Source organism: Marmota marmota, unplaced genomic scaffold (assembly GCF_001458135.2).
Source record: "Marmota marmota marmota unplaced genomic scaffold, marMar, whole genome shotgun sequence".
In the NCBI taxonomy this organism is placed as follows: Eukaryota; Metazoa; Chordata; class Mammalia; order Rodentia; family Sciuridae; genus Marmota; species Marmota marmota.
In genome coordinates this window covers 781492-809191 of record NW_025999942.1, presented here as the reverse complement: position 1 = coordinate 809191, position 27700 = coordinate 781492, and the positions used below count along the sequence as shown (strand labels likewise).

Sequence of the window (27700 nt, the reverse complement as noted above, 5' to 3'; positions counted from 1 at the left end):
CTCCATTCAAGGCTAAAGAAGCCACAGGTTGCATTCCAGTTCAGCTGGAATCCTCAGAAAAGCAGCTTCTCTTAAACCCGGAGCACTCTCAGTTCTCCTGCTAACCACTTCCTCCTGCATGCTTCTCTTTCAGATGGGTACGCCTTTTCTCAAGAAGAACATGGAGCTGTTACTCAGGAAGAAATAGTTCGTTCTTATGATACCACCCAAAGGAAACAGAGGAAGAAATAAGATACAACTTCTCCTGATTGATCCGAGGGAAGAGATGTGGTTTGTTGCACCAGTGTTAACCCATCTTTGTTAGAAGAGACTGGCGTCAGCAGCCAAATCACCAGAAAACACATTTCTGTGGCCTTAGCCAACCAGTTTGTTAGTTGTTTATTCCCTCGCAAACCTGGAGTATAGACCGCAGGGGAAGCCATTTTTTTCCCTCCCGATTTGTCTGCAGTGCTTGGCCTAACTTCTGTTTACGTTGTTATAAAGCATTCAACTGTGCTCCGTGAGGTGTGAAATTAAAAACATTGTGTTCCACCAATATTTAAACATCAGTACTAGTTGTTCTGGGAGGAAGGAAAGGGAGTTTTATGTTGCGTGAGAGATCCATCTTGGTAATTGGAACAGGGCGCTCTTACTTCCTGTTTGGTTAACTCACAGATTGCATCCAACGTGGGCAGCATGCAAACTTCACTTTAGGCAGGTTGCTCACCCGCTTTCATTCCTATTTTGTTTGTATGAAGTTGGCATAAACTTCTTGATTGCAATGAAATCATAAAATGTCTATATCTGGGAGGTAAATTTAAGAACCTTTATTTGAACCTCTTAGCCACATTCCCATCAGGACGAACCAGTCAGTGTACCATGGACTCTTCTACACCCTTGCCAGGTGCCAGCTGACTGAGCCTACTATTGCTGTCCAGGTGTCCCTTATCCTCAGACCTTCTGCATAGCTGGCCACTGGGCTTGGTGCATGGCAGCTGGTGGGCAGCTGACCCTAATCAGTAATTTTCCTTGTTCCACTGCAGTTCTGACTTCTTGTTCTATAACTAAACAAAAACATAGCTATTCTGAATATATCTTAGATTTCTATCTGCCTCTTCCTGACAAGGGGGAATCCCACAGATCACAACGATGGTCAAACTCCTTGCCCTGGTCAGCCTCTGAGTAGTCACTCAGTTCCCAATTTCCAACCACCAAGCCTTTGGCAACTGCTTCAGTTAGAATCAATGCTCGTTTCCTTGAGAGTTCAGAGCACATTTTAGACTCACTGTTGGGAAACAAATGAGTTTATAAGACATCTGTACAGTGAAGGAACACACCTCTCACTCTGTAGCTGTAGAATCAAAGAATTCACAAACCCAGAGGGGTAGTATAGGACAGTGAAGGAGAGTAGTGAGGGAGACCCCACCTGTCCTCGGAAGGTGCTGAAGGGCATACTAATGTTGGAGGCAGACACAGTGGACACATCCACCAGATCTTTTCAGAACTCTGGAGTCACACCCTGAGGCCCCCACACTTGTCAGGATCAGCCTCCCCTGTATGGGAGCTGAAGCATGACCTTGCCATTCAGTTTGATTTTTAAAAATTCCAAACATTTCAATTAAATACCTGTATTTGAAATATTGACATGATTTCCTTTTTTTGTTGTGGTGGTGCTAGGGAGTGAACCCAGGACCTTGTGCATGTGAGGCAAGCACTCTACCCACTGAGCTATATCCCTAGCCCATGATTTCCTTTTTTTATCCAATCAGTTTTAGACACAGGGGCCTTCCTAAATATAGTGCCCTGAATTCTAAGACAAGGAAGGGAAGGCTCAGTCACTGACTCCCCAACTGCAGTCCTACATCCTGAATTGGCATGAGACCTGGGTACCTCCAAGTATGTGTGTAAGAATACGGGAGCCCTCAACAAATGGCAGGCTTGGAGGCATATTCTCTCTCTCCTCTTTGCTTTGGTTGCCAAACCAGATTTTAGGATGGCTTAAGGTAAATACTTCTGGGTAACTAGCACTGGTTAAAATGGCACCGTTCCTCTGGGGATGGTTGTACTAACCTAGAAAATAAAACAATAATGCGCTTTTCTTTCTAATTATTACTGGAACATTCACAACTCATGAACATTGAAAAAACAGAATAAATTGCATTGATTAAGAAAACTAATCCTCCTTTATGAGATGACCAGAATACCGAGATGCATTTAACAGGGGAGGCTCAGAAAGTTACCATTCCTTACTTCCTAAGGTGAACAAAACATTTTTAAATACTAGAGCACCCAGCCAGTTGAATTTTTCAAGGACTGACCTGCAGGAACAACAGCAGGAAATTGGCTTCCAATTAACACAACGAACCAGGTGTATATCTTTATTGCACACCCAAAAAGATGGTAGCTGAAATACAGAAAAGGAAGGAAAGTTGGAATTCAATGTTCATTAGGCATCTTCACTATTTGGTTTCATTTGGGAACTAAACCCATTTGGAAAGATTGAGTTAAAATTCAATTTTTTGTCAAACACTTAGCCCTTTCTTGAACTTGAAGTCTTGTTTGTGTTTATAGGGTTTGAGGGTTTTTATTTAATTTTTTTACATTAAAGTACAGTCATATTTTCTGGGATTGAAGTCGCATTTCCTCCTTTTTTGAGAAGTAGACTAAACAATCTTTGCAATAATGAGGTATGCACACGGAAGAAAACATTTCTAGAAGGGATGCCTTTCTATTTATTCTCTGTGTGATTAAGCTTTCTTACAGCCGAATGACTAAATTGGGTTTCTAGGCAAGGCAGCTGTCAAGAGGTGTGACGTATAATATTTAGCTGGGGCCAACTCAGGGGCTGTGTCATTTGTCCTATCTTTAAATTGAGGTCAGAGTGTTACATACAACCCCTCTCCGGGGAGCCGAGTGAGCTGGACGAGGTTGCATATGCTGCCTGTCAGCTCAGTGGAAATGTCACATGGGACTTGTCACTCTCCACACAGTAAGTGACTCTCAGACTAGTAGGTCAAACTTGGTCAGCAACATAGGGCATTGGGCTGAGCTGGCAGAACCCACTCAGGCCAACCCCTAGGCTAATGCTATACCCAGTGACTGTGTTGTTTGAGGCTATGTCCCGTTCTGGCTAACTCTGCAAACAAGTGAGACCAGCCATCCTCTAAAATGAGTTCTTGGTTCCACTGCATGGGCACACACTTGCAACAGTGGCTGTAGAAAAAACACATTGTAAAGGGAAGGGGAGAACAGAAAGAACCACCTAACTCTGCTTGTCATTCTGGATTCACTTGGCATGGCTAATGGAGTGGGCTTTGTAAGAATTGGGGGAGTGTAGCTAATGTCTGTCCTGACTCAATGTAGAGTATTCCAGACTTCTTGACCAGTATTATTTTCTTCCATCTCCCTCTGTATATGTGCATACACTAAAACAAAAATGTGATGACTCTTTTGGATCAGTATCATATAAAACCTGTCCTTTGGAGAAAGGCGATGGTGTTTTGTGAAAATTTTTAGAGAAATGTCCTAAAAAGTGAATCTGTGGTTCAGCCGAGCTCGGCTGAGAACTCTGTTGACATTTCCTTTTTCCTTGGAAGGATTCAGGTCTGCTATAGGAATCTGACAGTGAAACTCAGTAATAACATTTAAAGAAGCAGTATATGATGGGGGGAAAAGTGAGTCTAGGTAACTAATGTCTGAAAATGCATATGGACATACAGATTATAGGCTTTAAAATTGAATTTTCTTAAAAATTGTCCTGGTCAGCTTCTGAGTACAAATGGAGTTATAATCTCCTTTTGTTATAACAGTGACTCTCTACCTTTTTATAACCATAAGAGTGAGAATTTCTATCATCTCTCCATGTTCCTAGGGATTTATATCTTGAACCATAAGTCAAATAGAATGTTTGCAAGACTTTGCTGTAGGATAAGGTAGTCTTTAGTTTTGAACATGTGAAAGGACTACGCATATTTCAGCCAGGGTTTGAATTACTGCCTAGGGTCATTGTCCCAAAGTAATTCAAGGAGTGATTTAGCTTCAGCATTTGAAATGTAGCCTTCATCTCCTGGGATCCATAAAATATGTGAGCAGGGAAACCGGCTAAGCAGAACCTGAAATAATAACTTGGCAAAGGCCTGAGTTTATCAGGTCAAATCAAAAGACAGCATCCCCTCTCATCTCATAAATACTTTCTTTATGCAAATATTTAAATTAGTGAACATGATAACAATGGAGAGAGCTAAAAGCCTCCTCCCCTCCAAAAAAGAGTGTGCATCAGTTGGCTTTGTTGGTGATTCTTCGTTGGTTCGAGGTAGTTATTATTAACTCATGCTAGCCATTTCCCACCTTGAAGGGCATGGACAGCAGCTAGGTGGGTTTCTGATGGATCATAGTAATGAGGGCCTAAAACCCCCACAATGACACTACCAGGAACATTCAATTTGATGTATTGTATCCTTCATTTATTCATTTTTTTCTCAGCATCTCAAGTTGTTCAGCAATACACATTTCCATTCCACTTACGTGAGTTTACATGAGCTCATTGGATATCAAACTTCTGACCAGTGCTTTGTTCAAAGCTCTCTGTCACTTTGCTAGGTATGAGTGATTTCTTCAGTGGGAAGAAAAGGGTATGAAACTAACATAAATCTAAGTGGTCAGACATTACAAACAAATGGAAGCAGAAAAGAGGGGTGAGCTCACCAGTTACCCCACCCCCTGTATGATCCACAGCCATTAACCTTAGATGAACACCTCGGCTTTCCCGATGGAGGGGAGACAAAAGGGTGATTCTTTTTGCCCACCAGTCTGGCTCCCTTTCAAATGACAATCTCTTGGTCTAGCTGCTTTTGAGATACCTACTCTGCTCTCTCTCCCAGGCGTCAGACCAAGAAAAACACTCTCAGAGATTAGCCCATAGGCGTTTCTTCTGACCTGGCTAAAGAAAGAAAGGAGACCTGTTTGTTTTAAAAGTCAGGAACAAAATGTCAGGTGGCTGTGATTTATGGCAGAAATAGAAGAAAGTTGAAATAATAGCACTATCCAAATAACCCTGCCCAGGAAACACAGGGGTCAAGAGAGCTTATCAAAAGCCTTATTTAGGTAAGCTCTTCCCTGCAAAAGCAAAAAAGACCGGAAGGTTCTGGACCCACTTGCCATAAGATTGGATCCACTTGTGTTCCTTGAGAAGCTTGGTATGTGGATACAGGTGAAACACTAACCACCAATAAGAAAATAGAAAACCTAGCCAGTCATGGAGTTTCTTTCCTTCCAACTAGAAGCCTGCACCATATCCCTTAAATATATACAATTATTATGTGTCAATTTTTTTTTTCAAAAAAGAGATTGCTTTGGGGCTAGGGGCATAGCTCAGAGGTAGAGGCCTTGCCTAGCATGAGTAAGACCCTGGGTTCCATCCCCAGCAGCACAAATAAAAAAAAAATTAAAAAGTTTTTGCAATAGTAAAGACACGTTTGTTTTTTCACTAATAAAATGGATTAAGGACTGAATCCTCTGCTTGCCTCTCCTGTGTCTTCTCCCATGTTGTCAATGATGGCCAAATCCAGTGGTGTGTCAGGATGCTTGTGTGTAGGCCTCCCTGTCCAGGTCAGTGTGGCAGCACGGACAGCTGCAGGGGTGGGACCGTCGTTCCTCTAGCTCACAGAATTGCCATTTGAATGCAACATCTTTGTGGTCTTTCTCATGAGAGCAAAGCCATGTGTTCTCCTGTCTCTTGTCACATCTGCGCTGAGATTGCTTAAATATTGTTGGCGATTGGGAGGTTTTAATCTGGTTATACAGAGGGAAGCGGGCTATGGGGGCACATTTAATTGGCTCCCAGCAGAGCAGTGAGTGCTTCCATGTTATGTGGGGGTTTTTGTTCCCTCTCTCTAGAAGTATAACCGTTTTGCCGTCCTATTAATGTCCCTGGTTGTTAAATTACAGCAGCGCATTGAGTGGAGCTGGGTTCCCTCCTGGAGTGAATACAAATGAAGGGCATCTACTTGTATGTTTAGAGGTGTTTGGAGAATTTAGTGATTTGTGGCTTTGATCAATCCTGTTGACTGGTGTATGTCTGCACAAACCTGTTTCAAATAAATCTTTTGTTAAAGTAAATGATTGGACCATGTTTTATTTTGGAATTTCCTTTTCCACTAATAAGCAGTTATAGTCTTAGGGACTTGGGACTATAACATAGGGTTTTGTCAGCAGATACAGACTTCATGGAGCTCAGGAACTGCTGAGCAGGGGACACTGTTCACTGGCAGGAGTACAGGGGAGCCTGAATTGCCCATGAACTTGAGCACAGGAATCAGAGGCCAGCCCTCTTCACAAGAGGGCCCAGGAAGTCCAGTTTGAATGTGGTGACTTAAAGGAAAGAATTGACCACAGAAAATCTTCTTCCCTCCATTACTTCCCTCCTCCTGATTCATCTCAGCATCTGGGCAAACCAAAATGGAGGCAGATCGAATTCTACCATCAAGCATGAAATCATGACATTGTTATTTTATCCATCTACCCCCAGAGCCTGCACATACTAGGCAAGCACTCTATTACTGAGCCACATACGCATCCTGATGTTATTTTAAAGAAAAAAAAAATAACACCTTTGTCCTCTATAAATGCACGTAATATCTCTAGTCCAAAAATCCCAAATTCAAATGCTCCAGAATCCAAAATTTCTGATTGGTGACATGATGGCACCAATGAAAAATTTCACACCATGAAACTTTATTTCATGCACAAAATCATTTAAAGTATTGCATAAAACTACCCTGAGGCAATGTGTATAAGGTATGTATGAAACAAATACATTTGGTGTTCAGACTTGGATCCCCTCCCCAAGATATCTCATTATGTATATACAAATATCCCAAAATTTGAAAAAAAAATCTGAAAAACTTCTGGTTCCAAATATTTTCGATAGGGGATATTTTTTTAGCCAGGTTTTTTTTGCTGCTGTGGCTAAAGGAGCTGACCAGCACAATTATAGAGGATGAAGAGTTTATTTGAGGGCTTATATTTTCAGAGGTCTTAGTCCATAGAAGGCTGGCTCCATTTCTCAAGGTTCGAGATGAAGCTGAACATCATGGTGGAGTGTGTGGCAGAGGGAAGCAGCTCACATCATGGTGATCAAGAAGCCGAGAGAGACTCCGCTCTGCAGATACAAATATATACCCAAAGCCACACCCCAATTCCCACCTCCTCCAGCCAAACCCTTCCACTTCAGTTACCACTAAGTTAATCCTTATCAGAAGATTAAATCACTGATTGGGTTAAGAATCTTACAATCCAATCATTTCTCCTCTGAACCTTCTTACATTGTCTCACATGTGAGCTTTTGGTCCACACCTTACATCTAAACCATAACAGATACTGAACATGTATTGCCAAGGAAGACAAAATCCCTTTGCCTACCAAAGCTACGAGTATCAAATACACCCAGTTCAACTCATAAACATTAAACTTTAACATTTTAAAAGTAGGCAGCACATGCAAATAAAGATTGACATGAAAGCTCTGCCTTCATTTGGAATCTCTTTGACTCAAGTGATAGGTATTTGAAGGAAGGGTGCACAGGCTATGCTGAGTCTTGGCCTGAGCTGTGAATAGGAATGGTCTGTTCCAGAAGTTTCTATATCATCATTATTAGAGTTATTTACAAAGTTTAGTGCTGCTAATATTCCTCTCCACACACTTTAAGAAAAATATGTTTTTATTTGAAATATTCCAAGTTAATTGCAGAGAAATGCTTCCTGATTTTCCCCCAGTTTTCCAAACAGTGGTTGTGCATGCATTCCATGTGATTGAAAGCTCTTCTGCCAGGGCTGGGATGTGGCTCAGTGTTATAGTGCTTGCCTTAGCATGCTGGAGGCCTAGGGTCCCACCCCGGGTTGACCTAATTCATCTTGCCTATGATGGGGAGGTTGTTGCTGTTACTTCCCAAATAGCCTTAAATGGAGGGATCAGCTTGCATCCAAGAGCTGGAACAGGAGAGCCTATTAGTCACAAACAAAAAAGAGCTGTTTAACTCACTTGTTTTCCTTCCCAGGGTTTGATGCCTGCAAATACTTCCCAAAATGACTGCAGAAAAAGCCTTAGAATTTACTTCCAATTTATATTTTAAGATTGGATGGGGAGGGCTGGGGTTGTGGCTAAGTGTAGAGAACTTGCCTTGCATGTGTGGGGCACTGGGTTTAATCCTGAGTACCACATTAAAAAAAAAAAAAAAGATCCTGTGTCCATCTACAACTAACCATTTTTAAAAATTAAAATATTGGATGGGGAGCCTCTGAGCATATGTATTTGGCACAATAGCTGAAAGCAGTCCTACTTTTCAATTTCTCTGGTGAAAAACCCCAATATGGAGCCAAGAGCCCAAGGGATGCTACACAAAAGAATCTGCCCTTGTGTCTGAGGGAGAAATGCAGATGGGCAGGATGTGTTGTGATTGTGTGTACCTGATTTTAGATGTACATACCTGTCTGAGGGTCTTGCAAGAGAAGATGAAGTGACACAAACGTGCATGAATACAAAATTTTTAAAAAATGTGTTTTGGGCTGGGGCCACAGTTCAGCAGCAAAGCACATGCTTAATACATGTGGGAACCTGGGTTCACTCCCCAGAGCTCTGCAAAATTTCATGTTTTTCACCTTGGAAATTTGCCAAAGTAGTTCCTGTGGTGCCATGGAACATTTGTAAAGGGTTAGTACATTTCTTATTTTTGAAGACAAGAGAAAACCTACTCTGGCAACTGTGTGTGTACTACAGGGAAAGTACTCTAGGGCCTTTTCAGGTCCAACTGAGCAGACAGCCAGATATTATTTGTCTGAGAACCAGAGTCTTTTTGCTAACACTGCTGAAGCTCCTGGTTCCAAGGAGAGGCCTCAATTGGCAGAGAGAGACTGAGAGCAATGGGATTTGCAATTAGAGCGTGCTCCTGTGCTGATGTTGGAAACAAGACTGATAATGGTCTTGTGTTCCCCTGTCCCAGGGAGCTACAGTTTTGGGGGCTATCAGACACCTCTCCTGTTGCTGCTTGGAATACTAGTTGCCTCACCAACACTGGAGATGTCCTGGTGAACTCAGCAAAGTCCCTGCCCTCATGGAGCTCACATTCTAGAGGGAGAGATCAGATCAGATGAACATATATAGATAGTTCCTGACTTCCAACGGTTCAATTTAGGGGTTTTTGACTTTATGATGTTATGAAAGCAAAAGTCATTCAGGAGAAACCATACCTGGAATTTTGAACTTGGATTTTTTCCAGGGCTAGCATTGTGCAGTCTGTTTTCTCTTCTGATGCTGGATAGCAGCAATCACCACAGTTCCCAGTAAACCAGGAAATCATGAAGCAAAATAACCAACACTACAGTGTGCTGCACTATAAGCCAAGACATGTAGTAGATTAGGTGTAGTCTGTGCATTTGCAAATTAACTATATTTTCAACCTCCAATGGGTTTATCCTGCCATTGTAATTTGAGGAGGATCTGTAACTTGACAGTGTCCAACAGCATGAATGGTAACCAGATCCCGCAGCTTCAGGTGGGGTGGTCCAGTCTTACTCAATGAATCCATCTCCCTTCTCTTGTCAACAGAGCCTCTTAAAACTCCCTTCTAACTTGATTTGTCCCTGTTGACCATACAAGTAATGACTGTGTGAGGGGACATTACATTTTCTTTACTTTCCCATCTAGTGGCAGTCTCTAGACTGCCATTTTTCCACCCTAGCCAGACCCAGACTTTTCTAACATCTCAGTCCTATCCTCTCCACCCAGTCTGCTCCTTATACTCCCTTCTTCTTGCCGATGCCTTAGATTCTTCAAGTACTTAAAGGCTTGGGTCTAGTCAAACTAGTCCATGAACGATGCTCCCTTCTCTGCCCTCTGATAGTTTTGCTGGCAGCATCTGGACACTGGGGCATCTTACACCCATGTGCTCCTTCTCTCTCCAAGAAGTTTATACACCTCCCCACAAGGACCTGTTGTTATTATTATTGCACACATAATGCAGCTCGTGTAATGAAATGAACATTAGACTAAGAGAACACTTGGATTCAAACTTCGTGACATTGAAGAAATCTGTTAACTTCCTTGCATTGCATTTTCTTCACCTGCAGAAACAGATGTAGATCATCCTGACGGTCCTCATGAAGTGATGATAACAGGGTTGCCATGGTACAGCTGGTACAGCTGCACTACTTGTTAAAATATTGAAATATAACTATACCAGTTGATCAGTAACCACCATCCTTATTGCACCACCACTGTAGGCCTTCCACAATCTAGCAGCTAAGAGGTAAGCTGGCCAGGCAAGACCCCCCAACCCAACAACTCTGAAGCCTTTGACTGCTATGATTGGTCTATGCCTGCTGTCCTTCAGTTTGAAAACTTGAGTTTTGTTTTGTTGTTGCTGTTGTGGTACTGAAGGTTAGACAGAGGGACACTCTACCTCTGAGCTATATCCCCAGATGTTTTAAAATTTTGAGACAGGATATTGTTTTTAATTTTGAGACAAGGATCTGGGGTGTTCCAAATTTGTGATCCTCCTGCCTCAGCCTTCTGAGTAGCAGGGGTTACAGAGTGCGCCATCAGACCTGCCTGAAACACCCTTGGTTATGAGTATCCCCATTCACTCCTCATTACGTAACTATTCCAGGCACTCTGCTGTGAACTAATAATATAGAAAAATAAGTCACCCAAAGAACTCAGTCCCATAGGGAGACAGACCTGTATATACACCAAAAACAGCTGAGGAGTGTTCAGTTATTAGGGAACAAACCACCTCAAAAACCCAGTGGCTTAAAATGGCAAGTTCTTCAAAATATTAAACAAAATTAACATATGATACTTAAAAAGGAAGGAAATCCTGGTACATGCTACAATGGATGAAACTTGAAGACATTATACTAACTGAAATGAGCCAGACACCACAAGGTAATATTACAGAATTCCCACTTACGATGTACCTGGAGTAGTCAAAGGCATAGACAAGAAATAGTATGCTGGATGCCAGGGGCTGGGGCAGGAAGGAACGGGGTTTCCAAGTTTCAGCTTGGAAAGCTGAAAAAGTTCTGGAGAGAGATGACAGTGATGGTTACTCAGCAAGCAACGTGAATGTACTTAATGCCACCAAAATATACAGTTTATTTGGTGTTTAGGATTTGAGTGGTGATTAAGGTGATAAGGTCATCAGGGTGGAGCCCCATGATGGAATCCTGGTGGCTTTATAAGAAAAAGAAAAAGGACCAGAACACACACACACACACACACACACACACACTCCCTGTCTCTCACTGTGCAGTGCTGTACACCCCTCAGGACTCTGCCAAAAAGACCATCACCAGGCAATGACCTCAATCTTGCACCTCCAGAACCATGAGCCAAAGTATACCTCCTTCCTTTATCACATACCCAGTTGGTGATATTGCCTTATTAGCAATAGAAAACAGACTAATACACTATATTTTACCTCAAAATTTTTAAAAAATCATTTACTTTTCTTACAAACCTGCCATTGAGATAGGGCTCCACTCAATGATGTCTGAGACCTAAATTGACCCCAGATTTTCTCTGCTGAAATCCTAATCCCCAATATGATGGTATTTGGTGAAGTAATCAGATCATGATGGGATTAGTGCCCTTGTGAAAAGAGAGAAGGTCCCATCTGCAAACCAGGAAAGGGGCCTTTCCAGAACCCACCACGATGGCTCCCTGATCTTCTGGGCTTCAGAGCAGTGAGAAATAAGTATTTATTGTTCAAACCACACACAGACTGTGGCATTCTGTTGCAGCAGCCTGGATATACACATAGGCTGTCTGGGCATCTTCATCTCTCATCTCTTTAATCTTAGATCCTCTCCTGATGGAGAAGTCTTTCTGCCATGGTGGCTTCAGGGGAACTGAATGGTGTAAGCAACAGTTGGGGGCAGGATGAAGAATCTTCCAAATTTTAATGCCTGGATCCAGAAAAAGGCATAGCATCACTTTCCAAAATTCTACCAGAGCAGAACCTCAAAACCTACCCAGGCTCAAGGGGAGAGGCCAACACCTCTACTTCTCCACAGAAGAGATTTCAAAAGGTTTGTGAGCATTTTTATTCTACCAAAATGTAATAAATGAAGGGTGTATAAAACACTCAGGTGGGAGAGACAAGAGGACTCTGGAGACCTCAATGAAAAGGGGAAAGTTGCCTCCAGGCTGAGGTAACAGATGGAAAAGGTCTTGTAAAGTTAAATCCTGAAATGTTTCACTGGTGCATTATCAATGATGGTGACAGTGAACATTAAATTAAGACCAGGTTTTGCAGCAGCTTCCCGATCCATAAGATGCAGGATGCAATAAAACACAGACCTCACTCGCACCCTATTAAATGCCTAAGGGACTCTGCTCTGTTGATCTGGGAGTGCATATAACCAAGCTGCCTGTAGCAGTGTGCCTGCATTTCAGAAACCAACTCTCCCTGTGGATGATGTCCATGGAGAGTACCTTGCTCTGTATTTTACTCTGAAAATCAAGTCTACACACACATATAGGACAGCATGGTATTCTAGTACACTCCAATGTGTCTTGTAGTTAAGAGGTTCCAAAATTGCCAACTCATTTTCTACAATTGTAGAGATGGACATGGGCCCAAATGCCACCAGTCAAGCAATTTTTCCTAACAACCACATTGGAGGAAACTTGTTGAACCTATGAGTTTTTGATGAGGTTCAATAAATGGTTGCTGAATGAATATTGATCTTAGATGCTCCACAAGGAGTCTCTCTGTTCTGATAAACTTGTAAGTAGCTATAAAATTTCTTAAAGCTACTATAGAAATATCGTACTGGTCAAAAAGAGGAGAATGAAAACTCAATATTACAAGCTAGAAAAAAATCTACTCCAGATTATGCTTAGCTTTACAACTTCATATTGGGAGAAATCGGACTGCGGATGGTTCTGGTGATTTTAAACCTTTACAACCCTCACTTGGTTCTGTGAGTCGAAATGTTTACAGTCAACCAATGACTAAAACATAGTCAGAAGCAGCAAATATCATTTGCACAAAGGTCACCTGTGGGGGGCCACCCATGAGCTATAGAAAGCATCCTCTCTCAGCCTTGACCCAAGGGGTGTTGGTCTGGCTTTGTACACTGTCTGGGCTGAGTGATGCGGTGGCCTCCACCTTGGGTTGGCAAAGATGTCTGCTTACTCACAGCTCTGGACCTGGGCGTTACCTGTTGGGGCTAGGTCAGCCCACCCCCTGCCTTATTTGGTGAAGAACATTCTATGGAAAAAAACTTTTTTGATCCCCCTATAAATAAAGGGATTTCAGGTGCACACTCTCTCTTTCCAGTGCTCCCTTTCCAATATGGAAGCTGACCCTTAAGGTCAAAGAGCCATCCTGCCCTCTATTTGAAAAACTTAGGTGTTGTGTAATTTTCGCCACCTACTTAGCTTAATGTTGCAGCCAGCCCATTTAAACCCAGTTTGACTCATCTGTGCAGGTCACAGACGAGAGTCACCTAGAAAGGGTCCCAGAATAAAGGATCGATAGGTTACTTGAAAATTTTTATAATCAAAGAAAAGCCTATGTGCTAGTCTATGCAATGCCTAGTAATATTGGATGCTATGCTTAAATAAATATTGTCTTGCATTGGCCTAAGAATTCCTTTTTAAAATTCCTTTTGAAATACTTAAAATCTTTGTGTCCAAATGTTTATTTCTACTTCCACAAATATTGAATGCCAGCAGGTACTAGAGGCTGAGGAATTGTTTAGAGAAGAAGATACCTTGATTTCTATCCTCAAGGCACATGCCACTTAAGGGTAAAGATATACCATTAAATAAGTAAGGCAGAATGACATCAGGGCATCAACAGGTGCCATGGAAATGGGAACAAAGGAGGATAATACCAAACACATGTGAGAGAAGCAGAGAGCAGGGCTATCCCATCCATACTGCTTCTCAGTCCTGAAGGTTGATTTTTCTCCCACTGTTTCTAATTGCTTTTTAATACAAACTTGTATTATAAATAAAGATATCTGGTTGAATCTGTGCATAGATTAGAATGAGCTCTAAAAGCCCTGCAGACTGATTTCTAAGGATAGTTTCACATGAAAACAGAGTGTGTCAATCAGCTTTTAGTCGGTATAACAGAAACCTGAGCTAATCAGCTTATGAAGAGGAAAGGCTTATTTTGGCTCATTGTTTCAGAAGTTTCAGTCCATGGTTGGTAGGCTTGGTGCTTTGGGCCCTGTAGCCAGGTGGTACATGATGGTAGGGAGCAGGTGAAAAGGATATTGGGACCCCAGCCCTTCGTCTTTCTCTCTGTTTTCTGCCTTTTCATGGGCACACCCCCAGTGATCAGAAGACCTCCCACCAAGCCCTCCGTCTTAACGTTTCCACCAACAACACCAAGCTGGGGACTAAGCTTTTAACATATGGGCCTTTGAGTGACATTCTAGATCCAAACTGCAGACAGAAGAACAATGGAGGGACCCTCCTAGAATGTGGCTAGTGAGATTTGAAAGATGCTTTCAAGTTTAATCAAACAAATCCTACCATTCACCTAAAAACAGAGTCCCTGGAAAGGAGCTTATAAAAACCATGCATATGAGGAGGACACTGTGGGGACAGGCACCATGCAACAAGCTCTCTGATTTGTACAACTCCGTGTAGGGGTGACTGTGTGTCCCATTTTAACCAAGTGAAGCTCAGAGAGGCCTCCTGAATGGTGACACACTTGTCACAGATGGAAGATGTATTTCAAGTCAACTCTTACGTCCTTCAAAGCCTGGGCTTTGTCCCCAGATGTCCTTCTAAAGTAGGCCTTGACAAAGGTGCCTGCACTACTGTGGAGCGCTGTGCAGGGACTGCTGTCAAACTTGTCCTGAAGGAATATTTAATTTTTATCTTGGCATTAAAATGAATGTATGAACAGCTCTAAGTTCAACCTCTGACCTTGTACACACTTAAAAGTAAGGCAATAAACACTCATGTAACACAAACATCAGAAAAATGAGGAAAAAACACTAGAACTCTTCAAGCACAGTCACCTCTTGAAGGGTGCCAGTTACTGGCTTCCAGCCCCTCCCACACACTCTGGGCTTTGAGCAGGGGATGGGACCTTGCAGTGCCTGGTCCCACTGTGCCTACTGGCTGCATAGTAGGCTCTGCCCATAGGGGGCGGTAGAGAGAAGAGGAAGCCGGGTCTGCTCTTGCTGTGTTGGGTTAGTGTGATTTGTGCTCAGTTTCAGCTTTCATCCTCATGACCCTTGGGCTGTGCCTGGCTGTCCTTCCTTTCTTCTCCCCTTCCCCTCTTCCTTCCTTCCCTCCCCACTTCCTTTCTTCCTCCCCCAGGACGCCCCCCCCCCCAGCTTTTTAAATTTCTTTCATGCTTCCAGAACTATCCTAAAAGTGTCCCCTTGATCACGGGTACCAGCCTTAGTCACCAGGCACTTCTCCCTGAGCAAGGCAGGGCCATTCTTTCAAGCTTCTACATTCTAATACCCTCAACCTCTCATGTTGCGAGTACTTTATCTGTGTCACCTCTTGCTATTTTAGTTCTCCAACACCAATTTTTTTTTTAATGGGGTCTTCCTTTGGGGCCCAAGCTGTTCTTAAACTTTCTGGCTCAAGGGATTTTCCTGCCTCAACTTCCCATGTAGCTGGGACTACTAGAGTGAGCCACTCTGCCCATCGTAAACCAATCTCTTATACAAATTTTTGTGGAAACAACTGTGTGACTAATGGTCAAGTCTTCCAAGGCAAATATACATACATCCTATGACACAGAAAGTCCATTCTTGAAATGATACCTAAAAGAACCGAGTGTTTATGCTCACCTGGAGGTAGCTTTAAAGATGTACCTGATAGCAAAAACAGAAAATAACCCAAGTCTATCAAGAGCAGAGTAGGCAGATAATTAGGGTAGAGTCCTGCACTGGAATACTGCACAGCAATGAAAAAGGAACAAGCCACTGCTCCATTCAACAATGGTCATAATGTGATGTGAAAGAAGCTGGACACAAGAGAATACCTACTGTTTGAACCCCAGATCAGTGTGAGTTCTAAACCAGGCAGAACTAATCTATGGAGGTGGAGCACATATCTTTGAAGGGAGCTGTCAACAGAATTTTTTCTCTTTCTTAACATGAGTGATGATTTATTGATCTAGTCATCTAAGAGCATGTGCTTTAGCTGTGTGTAGGTTGTAATGAATTGAGTAGAAAATTAAAATAAAATGATTCAGTGTCAATCAAAAAGTAAAATTAATTAAAAATAAAAAATAAAAATGGTGACTGTTTGTGTATGTACTAATAATTAATTTTTTCCCATTGTTGGAGATGAAGCTGATGGCCTTTCTCCTGCTAGGCAAGTGCTATACCACTGAGCCACATCCACAGCCCTCAGTCTGTATTCTTGACTGAAACTTGATCAGGTCAGGGAGATGCCCAATGGCAGACTAGAGAGACTGTGGAGGAATAGCCAAGCATTCCAGAGACACAGGGACGAGAGAAACCCTGTGGATTTACAAAGTCACAGAAGTAAAGTGCAGAGAAAGCAAACAGGAACACTTGGAGCATCACCAAGAGGGATATTGATGCAAGGGACAGAAAAGGCCAATACTGTACAAGTGTCCTACGCACTTAAAAACAAGAAATTGAGACTAACCCAGGTAAAATAAAACACTTTAGATTTGTTATTGGAAGAAAAATAAGAAAAATCTCCTAAGCTAGTTCTAAGGCTGTACTTCTCTATACTGGATAAAGTTTAAAATGCCTAAAAAATTAAATTATATGTTGATTGTAAAAACCCACTGGATGCTGCTAGCCCTGTGCTATCAAATATCCTTTGTCTGCACACCAACCCTTGGAGATGGGTGTTTGTTATTAGTCCCCTTTAACAGAAAACTCAGGTTCAGAGAACAAACCCTCATCTGAAGCCACACCAACACAAATGGTAGAAATGGATTCTAACTTGGGTCCACTTAATCCAGAGGAGGTTCTATGGAAAAAAAAACAAAAAAAACTATTGCTAGAAAAACAAAGCTGAGCACTGACTGCAAACAAACTCACAATCTTGAATGCGCTAGCCCCATATAATAAGTTTGTTCTGCTTTAAATTTCCCTGTGATCATTCTGCACATTTATGTATACACACACGTGGCAATTTTATATAGAGGTTGCAGATGGCAATCAGTGGTCTCCAGCTGTTCAGTCTCCAGAATAAATAATGCATTGTATAAGATATGATTTTTCTAAATGACCTACCCTTCAAGATGGTTGAAGTTAAAATGCAAGTTTTTATGTTTAAGATCAGTCTTAAGGCCACCATCGTAAACTTTTTACCCCCTTTATAATCTTTCATTTAGAAATGTAAAAGAGCACTAAGTTTTAACTTCTTGTCTTGATTTGGATCTAGGACCTTCAATTGTGGGTATAAATGTTGAAGACATTCTAAAGGTTTAACTGTAAGTGGCAGCATGACCCTCAGAACCAGATCCCTGCTCAAAACTTCATATGTTTATCTCAAAGTTATTCTGTCATGGTGGTGTAGGGTTATAAGTGGTATGCAAAAGTACCTCACATCTTTGCCTGGAGTAACTGAGGATTTTCCTAGGGTTTTACTCTTCTATTTTCCACTGTTAAATGATTCTATACAGAAGAACAGAGCAAAGGAGGCAAAAGAAAATCTACACACTAAAACAAATTCACCAAGTTTAATGCCATAATTTTCCAGAAAGGGGTTAATATCGTCTAATTGGTTGTTATCTTTTACTTAACCCTTAGAAGACACTTGAATCGCAGTAACATCCTTTCTTTCAGTTAACTAAGAAAAAAATTTCAAAAGGCAAAGAAATGTTGATTGATTTCTAGTGGGGAATAGGGATGGCAATGAATCAGACAATGTCCTCTGGGTCCACCATCGTAAGCAGAAGACAAGCACTGAGATGGAGCGAGGAGGAAGGGCGTTCTCCTGTGCACACCTGCTTCATTCCTCCTTGGACTATCGGAGGTGCCCCTTTTAAACATGCAAGGTGCTCTAAAAGTTGAACACCAGATTGTGCCTGACCAGTGGCCAGGCCCAGCCCCTCACCTGGGCCTTCCTGGCAGGACCCCAAGAGTCTTGATTCCCTGTTAGGTTTAGCATCACCATCCACTTCATGCCTTGAGATTCCTCCGTCCAAGACCAGTGATATGTGACTTCCTGAGAGGCTTTGATTGTTCTCTTGTTTTTTAAGCACAAAAGGGAAATGATCATGTTTTTTAAAAATGCATTGAGCCAATACTACAAACACATTATTTACTGAGCAGTAATCCAGGGAAGTCCTGTAGAGCTGGCAAACGCATGCCTTGATTGTTTTCTCTCTGAATGACTGACAAGGTGAGTCTAATTTCTCTGCACCCTGTCACCTCTCCCCCCACATACCAATAAGCTCCTCATGCATATGGCAGGCATAGAGATCTGCTCCATGTAGTAACATGGTAGTAAAATTATATTTTAATATTAAAATTACATATTTTAATGAAGACATTCTGACTAATCAGAAAAAAAAACAGACTAAGATAATGGAAATAGTAATTCTGAAGTCAATTAAATTTATTCCTTTTAGCATTTAGGAAGTTCAACCAACTAAAGACAAACATGCTGTTTATTAACCTGCTAACCCATTTTAGTGAATCACTGAGAACAGTGTGGTAGGGATACTTGCACTAAAAGATCACTCCGCTATTACTAGGTAGGAGTCAGACTAAGAAAAGAACATATTATTTCAATTTCTTTTCTATCTCAATGTGTAGCAGCATGCAAACCTTCTCTGCAGGTCAGTCCATTTGTGAACATCTGCTTTGACTGGTATCATGAACCTTTGTGTATATGTGTGGTATCGAACTTGGGGCCTCATGCATTCAGGCATGCCAGCCAAGTCCTCTGCCATGATCTACAGCCCCAACCCTGGCATCATAAACCTTGTTCTAACATTTAGTGTTTCCTCAGGAGATGATTCTGAAGGAAACCCACATCCTAGTTCATAACAGAACAAGGTAAGTATGGGTCACAGCACTCATGAAGTAAAACTGTGCAATCTTGAATGAATGAGCTCAAGATAAATTTAATAGACGAAACAGAATTAGTTAAGCTTATGGAAACTTAAGAACAGGAAGGTTATGGGAAGGGGCCTGTTGCAGAGTGAATATGCTAAACCATATTTGTCTTAGTGGTCTTCTCACCACTTGGCTGTTGACATCATTATTTAATTCATCTGGGCACAAAACCCAGGACCTCCAGCATATTGGACAAGTGCCACATCCTGGACATTGAGCCACATCCCCAGCTTGAGAGAGGGTATATTTTAATTTTCTTCTGCAGTAGCAGAAATTATAGACTTGTAATTTCCACTCTTTAATAGACACAGGAGCTTCTTTCTTGCAATCAAAGATCTGATTTTTCTCTTTGAAAAACAGAGATTCCCCTGGAACTATTACGAACCAACAGTAAAGATTTAGACACCTCAGAAAATGTGCAGCAGCAAACTAGTTTTCCATAGACTGTAAAATATTTCTACTGAGTGGAAATTATACCTTGCAAGTTCAGATTTTTTATATTTCATGAGAGCAAGGAAGATACACTTAATCCAGGCATTTGAACACCTGTTTTGCCAAATTTCTCTAGTTCTTACTAAGATTGAACCAAAGTTCTGAGATTGCTTCTCATGGTGTTTTATGTTTGGAAAGACCCAGTAGCATTCACTGAGTGGAAAAAAAAAACTCATTTCATTTATTAAAGTGTATTTTTACTTTAATTACCACCACATAGGAAAAGGAGGAAAAAGTAACAATCTTGTAACAGAGTAGCAAGTACTGCCCACTCCTCTGTTTTAAAAAGCCTTTCAAACTGCACACAATGGGACATGCCTCTAATCCCAGCGGCCCAGGAAGCTGAGACAGGAGATCACAAGTTCAAGGCCCACCTTAACTATTTAGCAAGGCCCTAAGCAATTTAGGGAGAACCTGTCTTAAAATAAAAAATTGAAAAGATCAGGGATGTGGCTCAGTGATTAAGCATCAATCTCCAACCCAAATTTAAAAATAATGAAAAATTTAAAAGCCTGTCAAGAACATCACAGAGGTGACTCCTTTATCTAGTAAGGAAAAGGCATCAGTTTAAAGACTAGCCACCTATATAGTCCATGGGCAAAATACAGCTCACTGACTGCTTTTTTAAAGCCCAGGAACTTAGAAGGGGTTTTACCTTTGGAAATGGTTGGGGAAATTTTTTATAAATTATCTTTATGACATATGACATAAATATATACTATATATAAATGTATACTATATATAAATATAGTATATTCTATAAATTAAGTGTTATTGGAGTCCAGCCTTTCCTATTTACTTATGTATCATCTATAGCTATATTTGTGCTATTACTTTAGTTAAATGACCACAAAAAGCCTAATATATTTACTCTCTGGTTCTTCACTGAAAATGTTCATCAAGCCCTATGGTGAGTGATTTCTAAGGTCCCTTTCTTCTAAGAATTTTACTTCCTTAGGTAAGCAGAAATTCTCTGTCAAAAACAATATTGGGAATACAAGTTAGCTTGATGACATCATGATCCCAAAAGAACTGCGTCTTTTGTGTTCTCAACATGTCCCACAGAATATGTAAAATGATACTTACTGACTCACACACAGAACATGCAACCAAACCTCCTAGATATTGATTACTTTTAAAAGTAGTCTCTTGGTCTAGAAAGCAATATTTTATGATTTTTAGTAATTGTATTTTATTAACAGATTTACTAGAACATCTGAAAAATTACCAAGTATAATGAAAACTTTAAAAAAAAAAACAACTCTCTTAGAAATTCACACCATAAAATATTTATTAATAAGTAATGTTTTTCCCCTGCCTTTGGTTATTAAAAATTATGATTGAGTATCTTTATTGATACCCGTTGCCAACAATGGCTTAACATTATTCAGTCATGAGATAGATGATAGAAGAATAGATGACAGGTAGCCACTGACATAAATGTGTAAAAGACCATATCTTACAATGATTTGTTTAATTACAAATCTTTGTTTTGCTAGCAGTTGAAAATTTACTTGCATATACTTAAAACTTTTAATAAGTAATACACAAATAAATCCACTTGATTTTGGTAATTCAAAACATTGGCAATGAATACAGTGCTTATTGAGGCCTGAAAAAGAATAATAAGAACTGTGGGGGAACAAAGGCAATATCTCTTTGAAAAGTTTTTCTCTTGACTTAATTGTCCTTATTCCTTGAAAAATATGCTACTTTTGCTAACAAGAGTATAAAAGCCTTATGATTTGCAAAGTAATGCCATGTCTGAGGTTTAAATTTCACTCCATGTCTCAGGTTATAACTGAGAAGCTATACAAAACATTCCTTTGAATTTTTATGATTAAAACACAAAAAATGTTTTATCAGATCTAGGTAGAAATACTGATATTCATTTATAACTATGCCCTCACTGCTACATAGACAAGGGGATCTGAAAATCAAGCAGAACAAAATGCCAAGCCATATGCATGGCAAAATTAAAAGCAACCCAGAGAAGTAGTAGGTGATGGTTTTATGATTTCAGTATTTTAAAAAATCCAATTACTTCTCAGACGTCCCAGTAAAGCCAGAATATTGAGATACCATCAAGAAAGGGATGAATGGTTTCATTACTAGACCACCCACTACTTCAAGATTAAAATAATCCCAGAGTTCTGAAATGTCCTCATTTGTTAAGGAACTACACAATTTCTTTCAGTCTCTTTATAATGTAGAAAATCATTTGGTAATAAGGTCTCTACACAAGGTAAAAAAAAAAAAGCACAAAATAGGGCAAAAAAGCACAAAAATAGACAAAATATATATATCTTTTTACAATGAAATAAGATGTGCCTATGGAATAGTGAGATTGATGACTAATCTCATAGAGTTCAAACTGGTTTCTTTTTATAATAACTGTGTTATTCATGTCTTCCCTTCACCTTAGATGCTTGTAAAAAAAAAAAAAATGGCCCAGGTAAAAGGGAGGTGAGTATTCTATTCTTGTATAGTTAAAACCCAACAACAAAAAGAAATAATAATGATGACATAATAAATCCCTTAATTCATCAGTGTACAAAATTCTTCTGGTACCACACCTCAAGGGCACTTAAGGGCTCAAGCATTTGTCACATCAACAACACAGGTGGCAGCTCCAGTGGATGTTATTTGTCCATCATGAATCCATCCATACACTGGGATGAAACACATCCAGAAACGCTAATTCAGAGACGTTTCCTACAGTTTGGGGGCAAATGAAGCCACACAAAACAACTGTGCCATAAATACCATTGACATGCACAGGCTTCCATCTGAAGAATCCATCCCAGTTTTTCTCAGCCTTATAAGGGAATCCAGTGGGTGACTTGTGAGCTATACAGTCACCGCAGGGTACATCTTCTGTTCACTGCTAGTGTGGGGGAAGGAGGACTGAATCTGCCTGTAGCCAGGCTGTAGGCTATCCATGAAAGGGGGCACAGGTGTCATGGGCACAGAGTCATGTTGCACTGTGTACCCCACATATGGGGGATGTAGGTACTGCCCTTGATGTGGCACAATTTGGGTTGCCTGCTGACAGTTCAGCACGGAGAAATTTGTGGGCATGTTAACATACACATTGTTCATAGTCCCCTCAGGCAAGCAACAGTTGGTCTGTGACCTTGTTGGGGGTGCCCGGGCCCCTGAGTTGGCACTGGAGCTGGAACTGGCAGCTGTGCTGGACTGGCGGGAGGATGACCCCCGGGAAGTGCTGGCGCTGGGAATCATGGGGATAGTCTCCATCAAGCGGTTGGCCCCCGGGGCTCTGCTCTGCTGGGGCTCCTGCTTCGGCCGGAGACATCTGCAGCAACAGGCTGCCACAAAGGACCCCAAGATGATAAAGGCCACAAACACAGAGCCGACGATCAGGAATGGCACATAGATGGGCACTGGAGAAAAGGACAGAAACATTATGACTTACTATAAGAATGCAGTTAAAATGGGTGACTGGTGGAGGCAACGATAAATAAGCCACACTGATGTCCAGAATCAAAGGACCTAACCTGGACTGGTTAGTTCACATGTTAGCAGTACATAAGATGTACCATCTTTTATCAAGTATCGAGGAGAGGTGCCAGGACCTTATGGACATGCTAGATTGACTCTCAGAAGGGGAAGTGTTAATATTTACAGTTAAAGTCATCAATTATAATGATTGAGACATACCCAAGATGGCAAAACATGGGCTTAAAGTATTAAAATTGCTAGGATTCTAATCTTCCTATAATAATGGAACTACCTAAGTTTAAATCTGCCCTAGCGCAGATTTAGTAGGATGTATCAAATAATAATGAGTTTGAATTTCTTAAGTCTTTCTTTTTTTTTTTTTTCCAGGAAATTTTCTTACATTCCTTGAAAATGTCTTTTGCCATTTTTTTTTTTTTTAGCAAGTTCTTTTTCCATAAGTAGATAAATAACAATTTAGGTCAGACTCTGAGCCACTATTATTTCCAAAAAAGAGTATAATGCATGAGAAATCAAGGAAGGGTTTAAATGTCTCCACAAATCTAAAGAAGTTCATCTCACAGAAACTGAAAGTAGAATAGTAGTTTCCAGAGACTAGGGAGAGTAGCGGGAAGGGTCCGGGGGATGGAAAGACTGATCAATGGATACAAGTTTGTATTCAGATAGGAGGAATAAGCTCTGGTGAGCTATGTAGGGTGAGTACAATTTAAAAACAATGCACTTTATATCCCAAAACAGCTAGAAGAGGCAATTTTGAATGAATTCATCATAAAGAAATGATGTAAGTTTAAGGTGCTAGTTACCCTGAATTGATCCTTACCCAATTTTTACATGAATGAAACATCACCTTGTGCCCTATAAATATGTACAATGACTATGTGTCAGTCAAAAATAGCAGAAACTTCTACACACTCCTGTCTGTTGAAGGGGTGGATCCTTGGGTGAGGCATCCTGCCCAGTGTGGGGCATCTAGTGATGAAACTGCGATGTAGAAGAAAAAGTATACTGAGAACAAATATCAGGAACAAAAATCCATTTGTTCTACAAAGGAGTTGCCCACCAAGGGCCAAGAAGGCATGCAGGACGGATGAGGGTGCAGGGAGGATGCCTAGAGGTTCAGTTGCACCCAAGGTTGTATGCAAAGTCTGTAGAGGAGAACCATGGTATTTATCATACTTAGCATTTATTTAGGTTTTATTCTTGAAAAATAAAACCATAAGATTAAAAAAAAAAAAAAAAAACACTTTACTAAAACCAGTAGCGAATTCCATTTTTTAAATTATTTTCTTTTTTAAAAAAGTCTTTTGGGAGTCACAGAGATGACACTTTAGAAAGTAGGCTGGTGGGGGCAGAAACAGGAAGGGGAAACCTGCAGAAGAAATCTGAGCCACTTCCGTAGAATTCCGCTCCATGCTTTAGAACCTGGTATGTTTTTGATATGTTCCTGTCCCATCTCCCTGGCTTCTTCTTCTTCTTTTTTATTTTTTATTTTTTTTGCAGGTACTAGGGACAGAACCCAGGGCCTTGAGCATGCTAAGCAAGCATTCTACCTCTAGCTCCATCCCCCGACCTCCCTATTTGATTGAAAAATACACTGGATCTTGCCTTGGCAAACCACAGTGCCAGCACAAGATCAGATGGGCAGCATTTTAGGAAGAAGCCCATACCTCTGAGGTCAGATCTGCAAATACCCTCTGACTATCCCTTAGTGCAGTGGGCTTTTTAATTATTCTCCTTTGACTATTGTATTCCTGGAATCGGTGTTTTTAGAATCCAGCATCACCTGGAATCATTGAGAAGTAATACCTTATAAGTAAAACCTACTTTTGAGTAATTTAGCCAAAGTCTGACAATGAAAGATCTCCCTGAATTTCACTGCTGAGCAGAGCCAGTTCTATATATAGTGTCCATTCTGGCAGGCAGAGTATTGCTACAGTGTGCAGCACAGCCGCCCAAGGAAGCAGTATTACTCTGATTACACTATCACTGCAGGCTAACTATGAAGGGCTAGAGCAGTGGATGCCCAACTTTTTCCTACACATACTATAAACATTTCATTCTCTACATTAAGACACCAGTCCCAAATATGTTATCAAGAGGTAAAAAAAAAATAGTAAAAGAGAAAAATAATAATTTACCACCAACACTAGAGCAAAAACTAGCTCAAACCAGTCTCAGTCTACATAATGAGTTTTGGGGAGAAATAACTGTTCTCTTTCCAGGATTTTTAATTGGAAGTGTAAATAATTACACAGGGGTAAAGAATGCAGGGCTACTATAAGCCCCACTCCCCCCACCCCCCACAGGCTTAATTAAGCAGGTCGTCCTTCCTCACCGCTGAGGCTATGTGAAAGAAACAGGATTTAAGGAAATAGATTTAAAAGAGGAAAGAAGAAGGCACCCATGCAACACAAGCATCAGGACTAGTGTGATGCCTGCTGATCTGTCCAAAGCCATCCCAACTTTTAGAGATCATTAATGGGCCCAACTTAACAGACACCTTTTTGTAGCAGTTTGGGCTTTGGCTCATTTCTCCAGGCTTTACTCCGAGGCCACACACTTTGCAAGGCTGGGCTTGCATTTTAAGATGGCTCCTTTTCTAGAATTACCCTCAGTTCTCCTCTCTTCAGATTCAAGGCAGAGCATCAAGGAGTAGTATGATAATAAAATGTTTAATTACAGAGAATGACACTGAAAAGAGCTGTCTCTTACCAGGCCAACACAGAACCTACTTGGTGTCAATGTCCAGGCAGTTCTACCCCTGGGTGCTGGTATAAAGTCAGTTAATTAATACAACTACAGAAAAATGAGACACCATCTCTGAGACATGCTTGCCATTTGACTCTACCCCTCTCCAATCCCAAACTACACGCTCTTTCTCTTGCAAATAAGTGCAGACTTTCCAGGGAGGCAGTCTGGGAAGGCTTCCAAAGAGTGGAGGAAATGTAACCTATCAAATTCTTCTGTAGGTTTGTTTATTTCCAAATCTGGCTTTGGCAATTAAAAAAATCTACACACACACACACGTGTGTGTGTATGTTTGTACATATACACATATATGGGTGCGCGTGTGTATATATGTGTGTCTGTATGTATTTATGATCATATATATAATTTTATATACATAATTTTTAAAAAAAATCTTAAGACACAAAGAGCAATGTCACACCTACCAAGTCCATGTGGTAAGGAGAGGCCCGGCCAGGGCAGGAGGGAGAGGTGCAGACGGTTTGAATTCCCTGAGGTCTGGTAAAGTGTACATCACCCACTCCAAAAACCCCAGGAACTGCCTTCCTTCGGAGAAGCCTTCAAGGAAGTGCTCACCATGTCCTTGTGTATCCCCAAGATATTAAGTCCTACGCAGACAGGTCACACGGGAGGGGCAGAGGACCCTGGACAGAAGAAATTTGGGAGCTGTGCGTGGCCACATTGCGGTAGGTGTGTGATTTGTTTCGGAAAATCTAAGCCTTGCCACCCCTTAGCGGACCTATGGGGAAACTGAGGCCAAGGGCAACGAATTGGTGCCCTACTTCGCACAAATTAATGGATGGGAAAGAATGTAGGCTCCACCTCCTGGTCCTAATCCCTTTCCTGAAATCTCAGTGCTCCTATCTCCTTCTCCATCTCCAAGTTCTCAGATCAGTGCCCTCCATACAAGTCCAACTGCTCTCCCCTTTCGCACTGGGCCCCAGGTAACCCTACCTGCCGAGCCGTCGGGGCTGTCTTTGTCCGCCCGACCAGGCTCACCCGCGCCCTGCTGGCGGTCGTTGTCACAGCCGCCCTGGTCCAGACGCGCCTCGGCGCTAGAACAGCAGTAGCGCAACGCGCAGCTGCCGCAGCAGATGGTGGCATCGCCGGCGTCGAAACGCTCGGGGCACTGGAAGCCTATCCGCCAGACGCCCTGCGCGTCCAGCCAGCCGTGGCAGTACTCGCCGCTGGCCCGCGCCCCCGCCGCCAGCAGCGCAGCCAGCAGCAGCTGCAAGAGGGAAGCGGTGTTCAGGGAGGAGGCGGCGGATGAGCGGCGTCCGCCCCACATGGCACCACCCTGGGCGCAGGCGAAGAGCCTCCGGAGAACACAGAGTATTCTCCGAGAATTGTGCCCTGTGAATACCGGGACTCTTCGCTGACTATCGCTTCGGCGGCGTTTTCCACAAAAGCCACTCCCCTCTGCCGCGACCTCGGGAGCCGTCGACGCCAGGCTAGGGCTCCTAAGTCATTCCCTTCGAAAGCTGGGAGACCAGGTCCCTTCCAGGACTTGCCGTCCCAATGGCACTAGCTGTTTGGGAATTCTCGAGGTGCAGAGTCAGAGGGCGTCTGGGGCTGCTGTCCCTCAATCCCTGGAGGCTTCACCCGCAACCAGACCCTCCCCGTGCATCCCCGAGGGGACGCTCACTGGAGCCGATGACTGCTGGGCACTCCGCTGCAGATCTGAAGCCAGGTCACTGCCCCGGGGTTTAAGCGTGGGAGTCCCGTACGCGAGTGGGGTGCATCTCCCCTTCTTTATTCATTTCGCGGGCAGCCAGAAACCGCAAAGAAAGCGGGCAGCGCGCGCAGGGTTCCAAGCAGCAAGTGCAGCGGCCGGCAGCGCTCAGTCTCCTCAGCTCCGAACTCCGTCCACATGGCTTCGCCCACGCAGCCCGGGCAGTCCTCGGCGTTGC

The 27700-nt window shown here is 42.0% G+C and overlaps 2 protein-coding genes across 2 annotated transcripts in view; one reads left to right on the top strand and one right to left on the bottom strand.

Annotated features, from left to right (window-relative positions):
- The window catches only part of LOC107153194 (phospholipid-transporting ATPase IB), a 532593-nt gene extending 526497 nt beyond the window's left edge, over positions 1 to 6096 (top strand). Inside the window, exon 37 of the mRNA XM_048801263.1 lies at positions 134 to 6096. Within this exon, the coding sequence (XP_048657220.1) occupies positions 134 to 231 (98 nt within the window). The 3' untranslated portion in view covers positions 232 to 6096. The remainder of the gene's footprint in view (positions 1 to 133) is intronic.
- Positions 6097 to 20828: 14732 nt separating this feature from the next.
- Positions 20829 to 27694, bottom strand: Shisa2 (shisa family member 2). The gene is made up of 2 exons (XM_015498834.2): positions 26745 to 27694; positions 20829 to 22966 (listed from the first exon to the last, which is right to left on the bottom strand). Exons 1-2 carry the CDS (start codon positions 27076 to 27078, stop codon positions 22413 to 22415), a joined length of 888 nt encoding a protein of 295 aa, XP_015354320.1. The 5' UTR covers positions 27079 to 27694; the 3' UTR covers positions 20829 to 22412.
- Between the last annotated feature and the right edge of the window lie 6 nt (positions 27695 to 27700).